Source organism: Opisthocomus hoazin, chromosome 1 (genome assembly GCF_030867145.1).
Source record: "Opisthocomus hoazin isolate bOpiHoa1 chromosome 1, bOpiHoa1.hap1, whole genome shotgun sequence".
Taxonomy (NCBI): domain Eukaryota; kingdom Metazoa; phylum Chordata; class Aves; order Opisthocomiformes; family Opisthocomidae; genus Opisthocomus; species Opisthocomus hoazin.
The window spans coordinates 12,756,916-12,778,391 of record NC_134414.1 but is presented as its reverse complement, the minus strand read 5'-3'; the positions used below and the strand labels follow the sequence as shown (position 1 = coordinate 12,778,391).

Sequence of the window (21,476 nt, the reverse complement as noted above, 5' to 3'; positions counted from 1 at the left end):
CTGTAGTAGGATGAGCAGCATCTTCAAAGCAGTTGTTGTACAGCTGAGTCAGTGGAAAACCATCAGTTTCAAACAGAGATTCTATGTAATATTAAAGCCAAATTCCTAAATGACCCATTTGCTAGAAAAAGAAATACAACAAAAAAAGTGGTCCTCTGGCCTCCGCTGGTTTATTTAAGGGTTGCGCTGACTTCAGAGCCATCTAAACTGATACACGGGAATCAGACTGCAGCACTCATAAAGAATAAATAAGCAAAGATGGTTTTGGTGCAGGAGGGAGCAATGCTTGGGTATAGAGGAGTAGGCACGTGCCCAAGTTGTAGTGCTTCACGAGCAGTTAAAGGTCCTTTCTGATATCAACTCTCTTTCACTATTATTTAGATCAAACGCAAAAATCCCAACTTGGTGGCATCTAGGGCAAGGTCCAAAGAAATCAGTCTGGACAGCAATAAATGTGGTTCTAGACCTGTCAATCCCAGTACGTTTACTAGAATCAGAAGCCTCTGGGAAAGTGCTTTCCAAAAACCCCAAGCAAGGTTTAGATCAGTTGAGAGTAGAGGAAGTGAGAAGGTGAAATGATAAAAATTGAGATACATGTTAACTGCTAGCTGGAAATAGGTTGGGTGACTGGTGTGGTAGTGAATCAGTGGTGGAGGCTTGAAAGAAGGTAACTCACAGAGGAGCGAGTTAAAAATGGGGAGGGAGAATCAGCGCAAACAGCTGGTATTATATTCAGTGTCTGGGATAAAGGAGAAGGACTTGGTGAGAAGAATGAGTGTAGAGGCCACACCAAATACTGTCACAGCTTCTGCGGACACTGGCACAGGTTACCCAGAGAAGTTGTTGATGCCTCCTCCCTAGCCATGTTCAAAGCCAGGCTGGATGGGGCTTTGAGCAACCTGGTCTAGTGGAAGGTGTTCCTGCTCGTGGTGGGAGTTTGGAACAAGATGATCCTTAAGGTCCCTTCCAACCCAAACTATTGCATGATTCTGTGATTCTGTGAGACCTCTGTAGTTGAGCAGAGGACCTGCAAGGTGGAACTTCTTTTACCCTCTGGTAGCCAGTAAAATACTGCATTTTCAAAAGTTTGAACACACTGTTGCAAAGAGCAGTGATTTCAAATCGTTTTAAATTTAAAATTGCTCAGATCACTCCCTATCCTAACAATGGGTAGTGAACATTTATTATTTGTGCTCTCGGAGTGCCCAGACAGGGACCAAGATTTTGCTGCAATGGGAGCTGTACAAATATGTAAAAAAATGGTCTCTTCCCAAACAGTGCAGAACTAGATTTGTTGTCTGATTTTTCTTTTATTTTTTATTTTTTTTAACGCAGTGAAAAGAACAAATAAGGAGTTGGAAGGATTTATAGTGTGACAGCTTTTTAGATCAGTCCAGGAAAGAACATCCTTGTATAAGGGTGTGAGGCTAACTGTGGGAGGAAACAAGTATTCAAGATTATAGTTAGTGGAGGAAAAGAAAGACAGGGAGGAGAGGAAACACTAAAAATGCACTGATGAATTGGGGCAAGATTGTAAGTGATTACATGTCTGCAGTTTGATGGAGAAGATGATTGAAGAACTGGATATAAAAGGTGACCTGTGGCTGGAGTGACAATGTAGGAAGCTGGATCAAGTGCTGTACTGCAATTGGATTGGAAGTATTTGTGTCAGAGGGGAGATTGATTGCATACTACATATCAAATTAGATTAAGAAAGAAGAAATGAAGAAGGAGGCAGTGGAAAATAATACACAGTTTTTATTGCAACTGCTTTTAATTGTAACCTTCCAAGAAGGGGTGAATTTATGTTTCTTATGCAGTCCGTGACAAAGCATCCATTGATTGTAGGACCAGGATTTTTCCTACAGATTGTGAAACCGAGGAGTGATTTGGGATGTATCAGATTTTGGATATCAAACTTTTCAACAAGTGGCTATTGAGAAGTTTATAAAAGGATAAGATATGAAATTGTCTATTGCTAAAGACACAATAAAATGACAATCAATTATTCAAAAAATTAGCTCGCTATCATTAGGATTTGATTGTGTAAAAGACCCTGGACCATTAAGATCTGTGGTTTTGCCATTTACAAAATGCATGAAAGCTGGTTGAGATGCTTATAGTCTGGTACTAAACCAGCACTTATTTAGCTTTGTGCTTGGTGATTGGCCTGACTGACTTTGTTTAAACACAAATACGTGGCTCTTAGGGTGACGAGACTGTGCTTAAAAACTATCATTCTTTGAGAATGAAAAAGTTTTGATGTAATGATTCCTGGATTTTAGGTTCTTAATTCAGATTCTTAATTCCTAGGATGGCAGTTTTGAAGAAAAGATGTTCAGAAAAACTGGTAACTTTGGTTGGGATTTTTCTAATTTACTGTACTTCATGGGCAGGAGTCTAAGATGAGATGAATCATGCTGCAGAAATTCTTGTTTCTCTCTTTTGAATTAAAAAAGAGCTGGGGATAGACTAGTTCTGATACGAGCCTGCATTGGAGCAGATGAGTCCATCCTTAATGTTTTTAACCTTTCCTTCTCAAATGCTGGCTGTAGATCACTCTCACAGACCTTGCTCTACAGGCAACAATTTCAAGCATGATACAGTGCCATGGAGGGTAATTTCAGGCTCTTTCTCATTCCAGGATGAAATGGGTTGGCAAACAATTGTAGTGACAGCTTGTGTAGAAATTGATTTGCTTGAAATTCTGCCCCTGACCAAGTGTTTAATTGTAATGTTCAACAGAGTTTCGGGTTTGGAATAAAAAATATATACAAACTTGTGCAGTCAGTCTTACAAATAAACAAAGAGACAGGATTTGTTCGTGGTTACCCGCTTAGAGGCAAATGTCATGAGCAGAAGATTACAGTAGCAAAGACTAATAGGAAACTAGTAATGCGCAGTGAAATGCAAGGAAAATGGGCACTTTTCTCTGGGAAGGTGGGAAATCACACAACAGCTCTTCTTTCCTACCTAATTTGATAGGATTTGTCTTCATGCAAGAGTTTAATTGAATCGTGAATTGTATGTCTGATAACTTCCACTTTCTTAAAAGGTCATAGGAGACAAGTATGCCTCTTCGCAGTTCACGTGTAAGTTGTCTGATGTCTGTTTTAGTTCCAGGTCTGACGGGAGTCATTATGGTATTAGTATTATTCCTGATGTGTACAGGTTCTACATATGCCATCAGGTAAGACCTAATCTGATCATTATACTGAAAAATGTCATTTCAATAATCATAGTCCCATACTGATTAGAGGGAATGAAAAGTAAACGCAATATGAGGCAAGAAGTATTTAAATAAGTGTTAAAAATACCAGTTTTCTTGCCCTACTTTTTTCTTTTTTCTTCTGGCTTGCAGGTAAATTACAGCAGTGAATTTTGTATTCAAAAAATTACAAAACCTCATTAAATTGCCTTCAGAGAAAAATGAGGAATGTGCTCATTTAAAAATCTAGACCTTTAAAAATTCAAATAGTTCTTTTTTCCTGTTTGTACAGGGAGACAGTAAACTAAGCATATGGAAAGTTCTGTCCAATGCACAAATAAAGTCCACTGGAAGTAAAATAAGATGGTATCTATCTTCATTATTTTCACCAATTAATTGTAACAACACACTGTAAAAAAATAACAACAAAAAAACAGTGATGAAGCAAACCAAAACAGAACTGTGCTGCTTGAGTAGAATGTTGCTTTTTTAAAGCTCTGCTTCTGGTTGTCAGATGTATTCTTTCAAATATCAGTTATAATTTTGAAACAGAATGCAATATTGGCTCAGAGTAGCTACTGGGATTTCTAGAGGTTTGGTCCTCCAACAGGTTCACATTCTGCACCAGCGTTATTGAACACAAATTGTAGTACATTGGAGTGAGCGGTACCTTGGAGGATCTAGCCAAGTGTTGCAGCCTTTTTGAGGCTTGGATTCTGCAACTGAAACATATAAAAAACCCTTCATTTTTATAGCAGTCTCTGGTGAATTCAAAGACTGATTACATAAATACATCATCTCAATTCAGCAAACGCAGCAGGATATTTTAATTCCGTATCTTCAAACATTAATAGCGCTCCCCTGATGTGAGCTAGATACGAGGTTTTGAACTTTGAACTAATCTGTCTCTCCTGAGCAGCGATGTTATTAGGCGCTGATTCAAGAAAGTAGTTCAGCAAATACTGATGCCCTTTTTGTAGACAAAGATAATTCCAGGGTTGAGACCTTTGTGAGGCACTGTAGGCTATAGAAGTACAGGGTAAGACGCTGCCCAAGATGCCAGACGTGGCTGCACAGCACATAGCCCACACAGGCGGCTCCGCTTGCAAAAGAAAGCCAGTTTTGGGAAGATGGAAAATTGAAACAACTACTTTACTGTGCAGCATTGAGCCAGAACAAAGTCTTGTTTTCTCCAAGGCCATGATAAATTAGAAAAAAAGAGCAGCATTTATTAATGACAGGGGAACTTAGGAAAATACGTGCAGTTGCAAACATATTTTTGGAAATAACTGTTTTGCAGTTCATGCAACAAAGTTTTCATCTTTCGAAGTTACGTGCTTGTTATTTCCTTCTTTGTTTACTGTAAGTGCAAGTGCTTTCCCGCCTTTCTGCAATCTGGCCAGCAGAATCAAAGCCCCTAAGAGATCATCTGCATCTCCTGTTACTCTAGCAATATTTCTTATTTATGAATTTTATCCTGGCTTCTCCCTCAGGCATATGGCTCAAGCTTGTCTTTATAGTGTGTTTTCCTAAGCAAAGAAGCTTCTGTGTGCATTTGTCTGTCCCTTGTCAGTCTCTTTCCCTGTGGATTCTCACGTGCCTTGGGATGGCTAGGCTCATGCTATAGTCTTAGGAAAATTAACTGTAAATGTTCACTGCTTATCAGAAACCGGGCTTTTTTAAAAGTAATTCAGAGACCGTTATACTGTCTTGGATTTCAGCCCTAATCCGCTCTTGCACACTGACTGGCTTAATCATTTCTTCCTTTGTAAGTTCTTCCTGAAAATGTTCTGTGTGTGATTATCCTGCTATTTTCATGCCTCTACTCGTTCAGTAAAGTGTGTGAAGAAGTATTACGAGGATTGAATTAGCTGCTAATGTTTTAAAAGGGGGCAGTGAGTATTCTTTGAAAAATTTTCTAAATTTTTGCCATGTCATACCTGAGAATTAGACCAATATTTTTTGTTCAGTAGTTGTTTGTTGGAAGGATTATGATGTAATTAGAAAAGACAATAAATCTTGTGAATAAATGTTGACATTTCTGCTAACTTTCAGATGAATGTTGTTCAAGAGTATTTCTGTTGAACACAATTACTAGTGACTTTGGAAATCATATATTTAAAGGAACATTAAAATACAAGCTGCTCCAGTGCCATCTCTTTTTGTAACCAAATATTCAAGTCTTCGGTTTCATCTTCTAACTACCACATATATCTTCCTTCTCAAAACTAGCTGTAACAGGGTTAAAAATATTTTTCCAAAACTATGCTGCTTACCGTGTCCCTTTCAAGCATGGCAATCTCCCCTTACATTCCTCAGTAAATTAACTCTTATAGGTCTTCACCTGCAAAATTCTGAAGTAGGTTAGCCAAAATTAAAATTAAATATTCGACTTGATCTCAAATTTTCAGGACTTAGAGTTCCTTAGAAATGCATTCATTCTGTGAAGAATGTCTATTTTAAGCCCTAAGAAGAAGGTAAAGAAAGTAATAAATGTTCTGAAGAACTGTATAAATATATATGTAGCAGTAGGATGATAATATTGAGTGCATTAGAATGCTGTGTGTATCTGTAGGACACACAGTTTAAGAAGGATACAAGTAAGAAATATATAATTATTAATATACTGGAAAATATGCTTCCTGGTAAGAGGTTCAAGGATCTCCATCCCTTTAATTTAAGGAGGTGAAGTTGGGAAGACTTGATTACATTTAGGGGAGCTTGAAACATGTGAGGAAGCAGGATTTTTTAGTAAAGGTATCTGTAGGAATGCTGAAAGCAGAATAAAATGCTCAATTGGCTGGAAGCTGACATTTAGACATATTCAGACAAGAAGTATACAGTAATTTTAATCCGTAATAATAATTAGCTGTTGAAAACAACACGTCAGAAGCTGGGATTGACTTTCCATCGCTGAAATTTTGAAAAATTGGTGCATTCTGAACAAGTGCATTCTCATAGTGCTTTTGCTCCCCCCACCATCATCCTTTACTTTCATCTCACTGATGTTCACTCCCACAGCTCCTTGCAGATACTGCTGAGTGACTGCATGGCAATGCCTACCAGGGTGTGGGTAGTTAGAAATAGTTTGAGCAGCCTCGGGGAGGAAAAAGTGTCAGCGTGGTGCTGGGTGGGGGAAGGATGGCAGGGTGAAGGGAGGGTGTTCAGAGCCCGTTGCTGTTGCTGGGCTCCTTAGAACTGCCCTTGCTTGGGTTTTATTTTAGTGGCCCTCAGAATATCAGAATTATTTTTTCTGTCTTGAGAAAGAAAACAACTAATTCCTGTATTGACAGAAACAAATGCAGTGTACATTTCAGACGTATTGAAACGAAGGTAGTTAGTTGTTTATGTAAAAGGCTGTAGGAGGGGAAAAAATTCTGGAAAAAGTTAGCTATGTTGGAGGAACAGCTCCTTAAACTATGTTCTCAGAGCTAAGGATGGGTTTTAGTTAATAATTGTTTTGGCTTATGAATTGGGGTAGTTTTTTTGGTGTTGGAAGGGACTCTCCTACCATGCCGTGTAGTGTGAGAGGTGTGTTTGTGTGCTATGAAGTAGAGTATTTTCTTAACCATTTGGTTGTTGTTGTTGTTTGGTGACTATTGTACTCAAGAAAAAACAAACAGACTAAACAGAAAATGGTTCCGGATGGGTATTTTCTTTGATCTTGGTTCTTTTTATATTACCTAACAAATTACTGATGAAAGGAAGTTCTCTTTCCCCTCTCCTGATCCTCACGGTGTTGATGTTCTTCTTGTTCCTCCCAAGGCCATCAGTCCTAGAGCCCCACCGTGTCTGGCCTCGTGCCCTGAAAATTCTCCTACCTGTCCTCTTGTTGTGTCCTCGCTCTGGTTCCCTTTCCTCTGGTATCTCCTCGCACTGCATACCCTCACAAGATTCTTTTGCCTTGCCTGCCAGCCCCTCTGCTGCTGTCTACACTACCTGTTTGTATGTTGTACTGGTAGTGACATGTTAAACGTTGCAGTCCTGTGTCAGGGCAGGGAGAATGCAAGGAGGCGCTCACTGTAAAGAGATTGAGTTTTGAGCCTGGTAACTGAAGAGCTATTCTAGCTATAAAGGTCTGGTAGGCACTAAGTAGAACCTATGGAAGCAGTGAAGTCTCCTAATATAGGAAGAGTTCTTCAGTTGGTTCTGTATTTCTATGTCCTTCATCTCTCTTTCTGAGCTTTTTACTTCCGTGCCAGACACCCGTTCTTCTCAGCACTTAATTGCGTGCAAATACAGTGTGCCTGTAGGAATACATACTGGGCTTTGACTGTTCTACATGACTACGTGGTGTATAACGATGTCCTGTGTGCACAGATCTGCTTTTAATTAGCAGTGATTCCATCTAAATGAAACAGCATTGAACCATGGTTTATTCTTTTCAGGGTTTCAAACTATGACATCTTCTGGTACACACACAACCTTTTCTTTGTCTTCTATATGCTGCTGATGCTGCATGTTTCTGGGTAAGTAAATTTAAACACTGTCCCTTTTCCTGAAGCACAACCGGAAAGAGCAGTTCCCTTGATTGCTGCCTTTCCCGAGCTTGCTTGTGCACGGGGGACCAACTTCTTGATAAGGTGCTAAGCTCTTCAGTTTTCAGTGGGTTATTATTTAAATAATGTTCAGACTGTAGCTTGGAGAATTGTGTGTTAGTACAGCCAGCCAGCACAGACTTCTTCACTTTCAAGTTTAGTCCTTGTCCATTTTACCAGTTTCTAGTGGGAAATCAAGAAAACATTATTGTTTCTTTTCTGCCCCTGCTTACCTGGCTGCTGAGAGCAGGATGTGAAGTAAAGTTGCTCATCCCTTTCTCTTTCCTCTCTACCTTCCATATTGACTCCTAAGGAGAGGGAAGGAATGGCTTCTCTCTAATTATCTCTTTCTCATTGCTGTGATACAAAATTTACTAGTTTTTCTTCTTGTTTTCACAAACATGAGATGAGTGTCCATATGCCATGAAGCTGGTGGTCAGATCTGTATCTGGCATAAACAAGCCCAGCTCTACTGCAAGGTAAAGCAGCTTCCACAAGTTATGCTGTGTGAAAATCTGGTCCACTAATGTCCCCGAAGTTTCCTTTGTGAGTGTGGGTGCAGAGATTGGTATAGGGAAGGTGTATTTGAATGAGGTTTATTGCTGCATGTCATCAGACGTCTACTGAAACACCGGGTGCTGGAATGTCTGCGCGACACTGAGCACCACTGCTTAAAGTAAACAGTGAAAGGTAATTAGGCATAGCAAGATCATGGTAGGAATACGCTGTTGAACAAAACAAATGCAGCTTGAGGTCTGGTGAATTGAAGTACGTTCAAAACAATTGAAACTCCTGGACACAATTCCAGTTCTCTCTGGGGTTTTCTTTTTTTTTTTTTTTTTCTCCTGTGGCACAGCTCTTGTTCATAGCTGGGGAAGATAGATCTAACCTGTTCTCCCCATCTGGGACAGGATGAACTTTTGCTAAATTATTCTTGACAGGTGTTTGTCTAACTTCTTGAAAAAGTCTGGTGCCTGAGATCCTCTAACCTCCCTAGGCAATCTGTTCCGATGGGTTTCTTCAGAGTATTTTTCATGTCCAGTTTAATTCATCTCCTTCACTGTATTATCCATTGCCCATTGTCTTCCTAACCATGTTGCTTCTTCATGAAGAAAGAAGTCTAGTTGGAGTAGTTTGCAAACCGGGGCTGTAGGAATACACCAAGCGTTAAACAGACGTCTTCTTGTACACAGCCTCCTTAATGTTGAATTGGAAAGCCTTTCAGTGCGAATCTGAAAAAAACTGAGTGTCGGTTAAAAGTGGGAGAAGAATGAGTCATGGAGAGGGAGTCAGTTCAAGTTTAAGACGCCTAAATGTAGGCCTCTACATATTTTCTAAGTGTCTGTCTCCCATTATAGTCTAATGGGTTCTAATAAATACAGTAAATGGAGCCTCGAGAATACTTTAGCTAACCTGCTGCTACAAAGATCTGCATTCAGGTGAGCTGGATTGATTACTGGGCTCCATTGGTGATATTGATTGGAAGATCTCTTCTGACAATAAAGGAAGCTTAGACACCCACACTTAGATGCCCAAATGACTCCTGGCATGTCTTAGAGATTTGCAGACACGTGGCCAGTTACTCTACAAGGCATCTCCTGTGGCTGAACTGTGCAGGCAGGATTGGGAGTCTCTCCTTTTGAGTATTTCCGCAGTATTCCTAGATTCTTGTTTTGTTTCGTACTATTATAAGTATGTTCTTACAGTATCCTCTTCTTCAGGGTAGCCAAGCACTTCTCAGGAGTATACAAAGTGACATGATTCACCGGTCGTGTTATTGGTTTGTTCTTTCATCCTTACCCTAAGGGAGAGGAGAATCTTTCAGGGAACTATCCTTAAAGACTTTCTTTGCCCCTGTACCTCTTGCAACCTGACTTTCAAATAGTGGCTTAAGGCTTGGTGCATATCTACATTGATTTATTTATATTTTAAGCCAGTAATATCAACAATAAAAAATAGTTTATTTAAAAATGGAAGCTTGATACTACTAGTACCAATATAAGGAGCTATAAAACACATGAAACATTTGGAGCTTGATCGTCAGCTGATCCAAATTTTGTGTTACAGTGGAGTTAAGTGGGTTGTGCTGGTTCATAGGAGCTTAGAAGAAGAGTCGCAAGAGTTATCTAAGGATTTATCTTCCGAAGGCTGAAAATTCTTAAGATTCCATCCACACATTGACCTTTAGGAGACCCCTCAAGCAACTCACCTTGAGCTGAGCGGAAGAAGATGGATAAGAGTAGTGTAGTTCCCTATAAAAACATTGAGAACCATTGACCTCTAGCTTACCACTGTAAAATTCTCAAGAAATAGTGATATGCATTTTCCAACTCTAGCCAGAAATGAATGTTGTCTCTGTTTTGAGGGTGGAAAATTGGAGCAGAGGTCGATGTATGCCCACGCGAGTAGACTGCATGCTGTGTTGCTCAGCCAGCAGGACACTTTCATACGACTTGCCCGTTTTGTCTCTCCCATTTTGCTTTGCTAAAGATGTCTGTCTCCTACTTACTGACATCCACATGTCGATTTTTATGTATTCAACTGTTGTACCAAATAAATATGTGAGGATATATCTTAGGGTCCTTACGAGTTGTGCAGAACTCAGCCTTTCTGGGAACTGATCTTGGGTGTGTAAGGCAACTTGCTTTTGCTTGTCAGCTTCAGAAATGGGAGTCATTGCAGCTGCTGTTAACAGGCAGCTTTGTCATCCCAGTTTGCCACTCAGTTAGCATGTTTGTAATAGTTTAAGCAAACTAGAGATCACTGGAGAGGATGCTCGTGTTTGCAGTTCAGCTATTCATGTCTCAAGGAAACCTTCGAATCCTCTTTTGGGATGTTCTGAGAACAGAGAAGCTGTGAGAGCAGCTGGCAGGCATGCACACAAGGTTGATTGAAAACATATCGCATGTGCTGTGACTTCCAGCTAAATCCGTGAGGCACCGTAATATTTATGGAGCAGGGAACTAGCACAATGCTTGGGGTATCTGTCACTTTGCAAAAATGCGATGACCGGCAGTGATGCCAGATGCAAGCAATAGGCACGATTGGGCAATAAAGACAGACAGAAGCACGGGTGCAGGCAGATGGATGCTTCCCAAGTGATTCTCCCAGGGTCGGAGGTGGAGTTTTGAGTGAACAAGTTTAACTTCCAAGCTATACATTATTCACCGGACCATGCGGGAAGCTTGTTACTAGCTGTCAGGACTGCATTTCAGTAGGGAAGATTGCCAGTAGCCTGTTGGAACCTATTTAGGTTGAGAATATTGCAGATACCCTATTTCCCTTAATTCTTGTGGATTAAACTGTGTCACTGCTGCTGCTGTGCGTGTACAGTGGGGAGAGGAGGGGGAAGCATATGTCCTTATGTTTGATGATATACTTGAGATGAGCTTTCAGCACATGGCCTAGCGCTCAGAGGGCCCGTCTCACCAGACATTGTGTCAGCGTGCCTTATTTCCCACCCAGCACCATCCTATACGACTGTCATTTAGCCCTTTTTTTTTTTTTTTAAATATTCTTCTTTGGGTTTTACTGTTGTCAAATCCAGATTTGAAGGCAAGTAGTATTTCAGAGGAATTTTTTTACTACTGTTATCGGTTCTTCCCCGTTTTCAGTGATTCATTCATGTGTTGAGATATCCCAGAGTGTCTCAGGTTTCCACTTCTTTCTTAACAGTTTCTAGCTGCAGCTGCAAAGTTCTTACTTCATTTTACTATACATTTAAGTTTAGCTTGAAAAACCAGCATAGACCCCACAAATAGTTTGCAAGAAAGGTTCCTTGGCTATCATGCAGGGCTTTCTTTTTTCTTTCTATCTATTTGACAAGATGATATTCAACAGAGCAAATTATACTGTTGTGTGCAAACCTGATGAACACCAAGTAGCAGGAACATTCCTGCAGTTTGTGATTTGGCAACTGAGACCACTTCTGCTACAGATTGCCTTAAAAAATGACTGTAGGGAGGATGAGTGAAAACAGCCTGGGTGTGAATGAACTGGAAATGTGATTATTTAGTGTTTTTTCAAGGCTCCCACAATATCTCCCCCTTTCAAGCAGCATTAAGCTTGAGGCTGTTCCGTGGGGGAGTGCCAAGTGAGTTGGAAAAGCTAAACCTTGCTTCTAGTGACAGAATGCTCTGTTGTTTCAAAACTTCAATCTCACTGGAAGTCCTGAAAGCAAACGGAATAAAAATTCTTACAGAAGATGAGCCTTGTGACTGCTTTCTAAAACCTCTCCGAATGAAGATAAGTTGCTTGGTTTTAACTGTTACTTCAGTGTCTTTGCTATTTTTATTTTCCTATAGGGGAGTGCTCAAGTACCAGACCAACTTAGAGGAACACCCTCCTGGTTGCTTTAATCCTAACAAAACACTCCGAGAGAACATGACGGTGCCAAAGGCTTTTGAAGAGCTGTTTCCTGACTATACTACTGGGCCCTTCCCAGAGGACTTATCAGTACCAGAACCCTTTGTACAAAATAACTTTATGAGAATTTGTTCCGAGGAACCCAAGTTCCAGTCACACTTCCCAGAGGTCTGTATGATCCGGCGTTTCAGGTATTACAAGCCATGCCAAGTCTTTCCGTCAGCCATAACCACTAATTATTGCTTTTCCAGACCAGATGTTTTAATAATGGAAAATATTATTAAAACCTTTTCAGGCATTCAAAGATTTGGTGGGGAAGAAACAATCTGTATTAAACCTTGAACTGCATTACAATGTGGTGCATAGAATAGGGTGGAAAAATGTCAAGAGATTGGCTGTAATGTTCTTTTTTGCATGACACGATAAGAGATGTATTTGTCTTGCTATAAATGTGACTTTAAATTACAGTGTAGCACTTCAGAGCAAACATTTATGTAACATATTCATAAGGTCCCTTTGTAAGCATTGTGCAGCAGCAGTTAATTGAAATAATCAAACTCCATTTGTTCTCTTTTTTACCATGCAGATACAAGTCCTAATACCCATTTCTGGGTTGCAGTTGGTTGTGGTTTGGCTTTGTACAGCCTGTTGTTTGCAGACAGGCTTGTTTTATGTGTGGCATGGATAAATGAGTATGATGACAGAGGGGACAGAAAAGCCTTTTCTTTCTGTGTTTTCTGTTTTCCTTTTGTTTCTTTATGTTTCATGGCGGCAGCTTATTCTTCATCCAAATTTTCTCTTTTCTTTTGAGAAAAGATGAGCTGGGCTGTATTGGCAAGTAGCATGAGGAAGTTTGGGAATACGGAGTTTGCAAGCCCAAGGCCCACCATTCAAGGTGGTCCCAGAACAGACCTCACGGGCGTTTCTTCTTTTTATTTGAATTGTTTTCTGTAGAATACATATGTCCCTTCATAGCTGCCATGGGAACCCATTTTGCTATGGAGCATGTAATCGTAATAAGAAACAGTCAATCCTACACTGAAGTTCTCCAACAAACTTCTCTGGATTTGTATTTTGTTGTGGTAATACTCCTGAATTACAAGCATCAATGTATACCTGGCTCTGTATGACCTACAGGACATCGAACAGTCCTCTTTGGGGTTTAAGATGTCTACTTTAGAGCCATTTATGGGAAAAGAAGAGCCATGGAAAGAAATGGCCGCTTGCTGTTCTCCTGGCAGCTCGTAACTTTATTTTAGGACTTTTTTTCGATCTGGAAGTATTTTATGCACTTAGTGATACCAAGTCTGAAAAAAAAAAAAAAGCCTTAGGTCTTGTGAGCTGCTGAAGTTTTTAAGGCCAGAGGTGCTTGAGGGGAAAAGAAACCCAAACCAAACCAGAAAAACTCTGCTAGTTGCAAGAGATGCTGATGTGTAACTACAAAAATTGTGAAGTTGGAGGGGGGTGGAGGGCACATCAGTGCCATGGCTTGAATGACTGAGCAGATGTGGAATTAGTAGTTAGCTCTGCCATAAGCTGTTAGTAATTGACTCCTAGGATGGGATTTAACTGAGCAGCTGCAAATGTCTCCATCTGAGGTAGTTACCCAGGGCTCCCTGTATAATCAGTGCAGACGAATGGGCATTTCCAGGACATTATTTGTCTAGCATACACATCTTCCATAGGGGAGAGTTAATCGTGATTCAGAAGTGCCCATTTCTCTCCCTTGTCTGTGATTTTGTAGTAGCTTAATATAAGCATAAATTCTATAGCACAAGAATTGCTTTTTTCTTACTTTTTGGTCGAACCTGAGGTTATTAGAAGAAGGTAATGGTCAAATAACATTACAAGCCAGAAAATGTTTGTCTGTAAAGATTAACCAGTTTTATAGCACTCTGATCTGTTAGATTTTGAAACAGTGTATGTACTGTGTCATTCACTGCTGAAACCAGTTGCAGTCTAACTAAATAAAACCAGAGTAACATGCTTGCAAATGAGGTCATTAGCATTTTGTTCCTGATGAGTTTTATGATTAAAATCATTTGTGCTTGTGGATGATGCTGCCGGTTAGACTGATTAAGCCTCCATAACGTGCTTAAATTTCTGCACGTAGAGAGATGTGAGGTTCCTTGTGACCAAAACACTGTTCCACAGTAGAAGTGAAATGAGGTCCTGCAAGCACCCAAGTAGTTTTGAAATTAGAAAATGTAAAATGAAAAGTCCTTGAGGTAACATACGTTTGTTCTCCCGTAGACCTGGTTTTGGATTTCTGGACCGCTGTGCTTATACTGTGTGGAAAGGCTGTACCGCTACATCCGCAGCAGTAAACCAGTCACAATCACTTCAGTGATAAGCCATCCCTCCAACGTCCTTGAAGTAAGGATGATGAAAGACGACTTTAAAGCAAGGCCTGGTCAGGTGAGTTAATATGCCTCTAAAAACATCACTGCTGTTCATGTGGAATTGTCTGTAGGGATGTCTTTCACTTTGTATGTACTAACACCTCACTGACTGTTTTGAACATACCTTTTCTATCATTTTCTCTGGCTGATTTTGTTTCAGTATGTTATTCTAAACTGTCCAAGAGTGTCTGCACTGGAAAGCCATCCATTCACCCTTACAATGGTAAGAAATATGATTTTTTTCTGTACTTTCCCTCTTGTTTATAGTTGGTAAGCAAATGGTCTTTACTGCCTTCAAGGTGAAAATTCCCTCCAGAAAAGCTTATGTTTCATTTATGAGGTACCAATGAATATGAAATGGGATGATTATTATGTATGACAGTACTCAATACATATTTAATTTTCTCCACTGTTGAGAAAATGATAAAGGGAACTTTTTTCAAAGTCTTCCATAAGTGAAAAACAATAATAAATAAAACGCATGTGATTTTGATCATTATTTCATGAAAGAGGTTTCAGCCATTTTTGTAGACCTTAACAAAAAATGAGCACAAATTGTAATAATTTTTTTGTCATCTTTCCTATTCAATGAAAAGACGTTCCTGCAACTGCCTTTTCCACAGTTAGGAGAGCATAAAGAAGAGGTTTCTAAAATAGTCTTCTGCTTTATTTTTTATATGAAGAGATGTATCAAGGAACTAAAGTGATATACCAGTGAAATCATACAACATTGGGATGATTACTTACTCAGCTCAGTTGATCTGGCATGGGAACTGGACTGCCCGGAGACAGAATGGAATAAAGTGAAACTGTATATAAACGTATCAGAAATTCTTCAGGAGCTAGCAGTGCAGAGGCCTGGGAGATGCTACAGGAAAAATCACTGTACTACATTGGCTATGTTGTTACAAAAAGCAGAGTCTAATCTGTAATATTAGTGACAGCCTTTTCCTTCCAAGTGGAATAATTTGGGATCACCTGAAACTGGTATTCTTCAAGAAGACCATGGAGATAAATTCACATTTAATTCTTTTCTTTGGACTGATAACTGATAATTTATCCCCACTGATCTGTACCTAGTGCTGTGGAACAGCTGAGAGGTTTTCATGGTACTTGAGATTCAGAGGGCACAACCAGGTCCTGTCCACTCTCAGCTCTTTGGTTTTGTGGGGTGGGTGTTTTTGTTAATTTATTTATCTGTATGCCAAGCTGGCAGGCAGGTACTGTCACAAGGCAACCCACACTAAATTCCTCCCAAAATAAATTTTGTGCTGTAAATCTGGGAGTGAATCTCACTTAAAGGAAGCTGCCTTTGTGTAGCCTGGTGAAGCAATATTGACACTTGCGTAGCCTGATTTTTGCAAAGTTTTTCTGGCTATTCATTTTACTGATAGAAAGCAGAGACCTATGTTATTTGTCTGTTGTTAACTCCAGATGGCAATTTTTAAGGCTTTCCTCTGTACAGTGCATGAAGATAACTAGATATGCAATGCTGAACAAGGATGTGCATTGCAGTACTGATGGAATGGTAGCTTTTTTTTTGTGCAGAATGATTCAATCAGTATTTATTTATATTTTTTATTAGTTTAGTGATCAGAAAATAAATTTAAAGAACTTAGCATAAGTCTCAGATTGCTCTTTACGCTCGTTTGGCTCTAGCATGGCTATATTTAATAAAATTACACCTGTTCTATGCCAATGGGCATATCTTATTTAAACATTAATCTCAAAACGTCATGTCCTTATTTCTGACCATCCATCTCAGTGGAAATTAAAATAGCGGTAATAATTTGATCATTAGCAGTAATTGCACAGTTTGGACACTATGAGACTGTTATAAAGATTTACGCTTCTTGTATTAGAACACGACTAAAACAATGGATTGTGTGATTCCAGTTTCCAGAAATAATGTCATCAAAGGATATTAGTCCTGATTCAGTAATCTTTTCTCTGACAAAACCTCTAATTTGTTATGATGAGAGTTTTTATCGGAGAAGAGGCTGCCGACATGGACCTACTGGGTTAAATCACAGAATGAAGTTCAACAGGATGTCAAATTCTTTGCAGGAGTTGAGGATTTAGTCCAGTATTTAAAATGGCATACTATAGTAATGCATGTTATGAAAAATGATTTTTGCATGAAAAATTGTAGATCTAGGCGTTACGGAAGAGAGATGTCTTGTTGTGAGTCTGACTTTTCTTAGTGAATTTAACTAACTTATTTATATTCAGATAATGTGCAGATAGGCTGCCCAGGGAAGTGGTTGAGTCACCATCCCTGGAGGTGTTTAAAAAAACGTGTAGATGTGGCACTTAGGGATATGGTTTAGTAGGAATGGTGGTGTTGGGTGGATGATTGGACTTGATGATCTTAGAGGGCTTTTCCAACCTATGATTCTATGATTCTATGTGTGGTCAATAAATTACAGTTTGTGTAATTTTTACAGTCATATATTAAATACGCAATATTAGAACTAGCCATTTCCACTCATGCACTGTGCATTATATTTTAAGTGTGTAATACTAGACCAGGCAATTTCTGTTCATGCTCAATGCTTTTCACTTTAAAGTGTAAACTTAGAGTGATATCCTTCAGTATGACAGCATATCCTTCAAGGTCGCATACATGTTTTAACTATTACAAGATATAAAGGTACCACTGAGTTACTGAGCTTCTTTTTTATTGCCATAAACGTATTTTGGTAGAATATCAACTATGCTGGATAAATGCTGTTATTGGGTAAATGACTGTTTTACAGCATAGTGAGGATTCGAAATGTCTAGGTTTATGACAATCTTTTTGCCCAGCCTAAGCAGGGGACAGTCATTTCCACATGTCTTTCTAGGTCATAGAATACGCTTTGGGCTGCTGTCCTGCTTAGAAAGGTTTTTCTTGTTGTTTAATGTGATGCCAGACATGGGACTGTGCTTATAGAGTGTGTAGGCAATAGCTTTACTCAGTATATTTCCTGCTCCCATCTGACCTAGTTGTAGGTACCAAGCCAGCTGGAACATTACTGCTGCTTCTTGTGTTGGAGGACGATAATCCCTGGGCTATTCTTCTAGGCTGGTGTAGGAGCATGGACCTCAAAGCCATGGCAGGAGCAGCATGAGGGGCACATGGGGCTTCAGATGCTGGAAGTGCAGGGCAGCGATGGCTGCAGCAGGGCCAGGGGGAAGGCTGCAGCCTTCCCAGCGCTGTCGTCCTCCTTAGGCTCTGTATGATGTCCTGTGTAAGCTGACGAAACATCTCACTGTGCCTGGAGTGTGCTTAAAAGTCAAGAAGTGACCAGTTCAGGCATATCGTGGTACTCCAAGCAAGGAGTGTAAGCAAAAGTGCAAAGGAAGGGGTGAGTCAGCGTGATGGAGTCATGCAGAGATTTTACTAGTCCCTTCCCTTTTTGAAGTTGTGTAATATTTACAGTTTAGCTCAATGTCTTACATAACTCTGGGGTGGAGAAAAACACTGGAAGGCTGTGTAAAGGGCCTGAACCCACTCCTATTGCGCTCTGGCAAAGCTCCTACGTGTTTCACTCGGAGCCAGACGGAGCTCTGAATCGTAACCAAGTGAGCATCAAGAGGTAGGCATTGTTCAGAAGTGCGTGCAGTAGTGTTTATTTTGTTTTCTTTTTTGTCAGTTTAAAGCGTTCTTGCCCCTGCTGATGGAAGGAATGAGCAGAAGTAACTGGTGCAAAATGCACGTGGGAATTTGGAGAAGCAAAACTCATGTTACTCTGAACTTAGAGCTGCCAGTCTGGCTTCTTTGCTAACCTGTGACCTGGCGCTCCTACCAAAGTCTTCCTGACACAGAATCACACACTGGCTGAGGTTGGAAAGGACCTCTGAAGGTCATCTGTTCCAACATCCCTACTCAAGCAGGCCCACCTAGACCTAGTTGCCGAGGACTAAGTCCATTTGAATATCTCCAAGGATGGAAACTTCATAACTACTCTGTTCAACCTGTGCCAGTGTTCAGTCGCCCTTACAGTAAAAAAAGCATTTCCTGATGTTCAGAGGGAACCTCTAGTGTTTCAGTTTGAGCCCATTGCCTCTTGTCCTGCCTCTGGTCACCACTGAAAAGAGCCTGGCTCCATCCTCTTTGCACCCTACCTTCGGGTATTTATAGACATTGATAAGGTCCTCTTAAGTCTTCTCTTTTCCAGGCTGAACAGACCCAGCTCTCTCCGCCTTTCCTGATAGGAGAGATGCTCCAGACCTTTGTGGCCCTTTGTTGAACTCTCTTCAGTAGGTCTATGTCTCTCTTGTAGTGAGGAGCCCAGAACTGGACACAGTACCCGAGGTGTGGCCTCACCAGTGCTGAACTGCTTGCAATGTCACTTGTACACTCTGAAGTTCAGGCACTCAGAGATCCCAGTTTTCTCTCGTGATTGATGTGGAAGCTGGCATTTTTTTGAATTTCTTGCATTGGCGTGAAGTGATTGGCAGTAAGCCTCATGGAAATAGCCTTGTGTTTTGCAGATGTTAAGTGCTTCAGAAGATGTGCTGGGTCATTTCATGTGGTCTCTGCTGAACCCACTACAGAGTCAATGCAAGCCACAAACTCTTGCAAACTGCAGTTCAGCTTGGCTACCAAAAGACTGGTGTCTACTCCTAGCACCTCATAAAACTTGGCAACCCTGTTGTTTTAGTTGTGTTGATTTGCTTGTGGCAAAAGAAGGTAGGAAACAATTACATCACCTTGTATGGAACTTAGATTGTGATAGACCTTGAAATAAGGACAAGACCAAGAGGTGAATGCTTCTAAATTTGGAGGTGGCTGACATCTGAGATTTGGTGAAAACTTCTGCTCTGCAACAAACATCTAGAAATGCAGGATCAAATAGTCTGTAATCTCAGCTTTGTGACAGTTTTGGCTGTCACTAGCTGCTATCATGCCCTCGTTTCCCCTTGGAACTGGAATCTGTGTTGCACAAAGACAGAAGATGCTATTCTGCCATAGTGGTGTGAGTTCAGAGCTCACTTAAACTGCTAGCTAAATAGCTTAAAGTTTAAGGTCCTGTGTGGTGCATGCAAGGAACAGTGCAAACTGTTCAGAACTGTTCCTTCAGTGGGTACCATCTCTTAACTAGAAGTACCACCTCTGAGGAGAAAAGAAAATTAGTCCTGATGGCACGTGCAGTAGAGAACTGAGTCTTTCATCAAAGCTTCTTTACTGCTACCTTTTACAGTGGTGGCTAGGGAGGAAAGCGTAGCAGGTGCTGTGGTGATTGAATGAGTCAGTTTGCAGTATCCTCTTTGCTGATGTTGAACAGCTGATGGAAGGGCTTCATTACTTTTATGGCAACAACATAGATCTGCTATTTGGAATAGTAATTTATTATTTTTTACAGCTAAAATGTTGGGTCTTAAGGGACTGTCCTCTTCCATTTCTTACAATTGTGTGTGTGTAATTAATTATTTTTTCAGGTATTTTGGCACTTGACCATAACAAGGTATCTGCCGTATTACTTTAGCACCGAAGACATGAGATGTCAGAGTTTAAGCATTATATATAGACACTGAGACAACACCTCCGCTAGACTGGCACTCTTGTCATGCAAAACAGACAAAGGGAGTGCTTTTGGCTGCTCCATACTTTTGTAGTATGAGGGCAAGAGACTGTTCCAAGAGACATTCAGGACAGGCACCAAACTTAAATCCTCTGAATCACATTATTGTATTGACTAGAGAAAGTGCTAGAGTTACTCCCTGGGAATCCCCTCTCGGATGCTCTGGGGGCTGGAGAGGAGGCTTGAGCAATTCTGGGAACCAGATTCTGCACTCTCCAGTTCCTGTCTTGTGATTTCAGTGACCTGACCACAATTTCCTTCTTCACTGAAGTCACTCAGGCAAATAATCCATATTGCCTTTCTCTGAGATTCAGGACATCATTTTGTTGGAAGTGATGAAACAATAAATCTTAGCCCACTAAGCTCAGGCTCTTCAGGCAGAGAAGAAGCATTGCCTGGTCTGTATAGGTCAACCTTCACTGACTGACTTGACATAGAGATTTCATTCCGTTCTCCATCTTTCCTCCTGACCCAGCACCATGGATAGGATGCCCCCTCCCCTCCTGCAGTTTGCCTTTAAGCATCCAGAACTCCTTTTGGAAACAACTAATAAGCCACCTGTTATTAAGATAAGAGGCTTAATGTAGAGATGTTAATCTATATTGTAATGAGTTGACTGTCTCTCTAGAAAGAGAACCACCTCTTCTGCTTCTGTGAACAGTGCAACTTTAAATATTTTGGATAAATGTCCTTGTATTTTACTCATATCTGTAAAGCTGTCCAGGACCTCGTCTGTCATTCCAAAAGATATATATCCTGAGCTTGATGTTTGTTGTCTGTTCAGATTAGTACTGTTTTAGCACTGAAGTTGTCCTTTGGTGACTTTTTTTTTTTAATTAGCACATACATGTATCCCAAGATACTCTTGCTAATACTCAGATACAGGTAACTTTTGTAAAATCTTGTTGAGCTTTCTCTGCCTCTCTGTTTAAGACATACTCTGCATATCCACTGATTAGTAGCTTCATGAGATAGTGTTAACAGAGGCAAATGACATGGAAGTGGCATATAGAAAGCAAGAAATAAAACTGAAACAAAGAACCCAAAGCAAAGATCCCAGCCTTCAGACTCCAGGATTTTATGAAATATGTGCTTTATTTTAGCATGAGGGGCTGCTTCTTTGGATCCTCCAAAGAGTTTTGGCTCTTCGCTCAATGTCTAGATCCTAGTTCTGGTAGTGTGGAAGCAGAGATCAACTACCTGCAACAGGTTGTTTGAAACTTTCTTTGAAACTAGAAATTTTCTCCTGTGTTATAATGTGCTCTGACTTCCCCTACTTCAGTGCTGCATAACAAAATTAAATCTCCTTGAACCAGAAGCTGGAAGAGTCTGGTAATGAGAAAACTTCAAGAAATTCTGCCCTTTTGTTGTTCTCCATCTTTTTGCACAGATG

General features: G+C 40.3%; 1 protein-coding gene across 2 annotated transcripts in view; it reads left to right on the top strand.

Moving 5' to 3' along the window:
* NOX4 (NADPH oxidase 4) overlaps positions 1 to 21,476 on the top strand; it is a 115,428-nt gene that overhangs the window by 18,244 nt on the left and 75,708 nt on the right. For both annotated transcript variants that reach the window (XM_075425179.1, XM_075425094.1), the window contains exons 7-11: positions 3,118 to 3,190; positions 7,597 to 7,677; positions 12,051 to 12,279; positions 14,365 to 14,529; positions 14,674 to 14,736. In XM_075425179.1, coding sequence (XP_075281294.1) covers positions 3,118 to 3,190; positions 7,597 to 7,677; positions 12,051 to 12,279; positions 14,365 to 14,529; positions 14,674 to 14,736 — 611 coding nt within the window. The remainder of the gene's footprint in view (positions 1 to 3,117; positions 3,191 to 7,596; positions 7,678 to 12,050; positions 12,280 to 14,364; positions 14,530 to 14,673; positions 14,737 to 21,476) is intronic.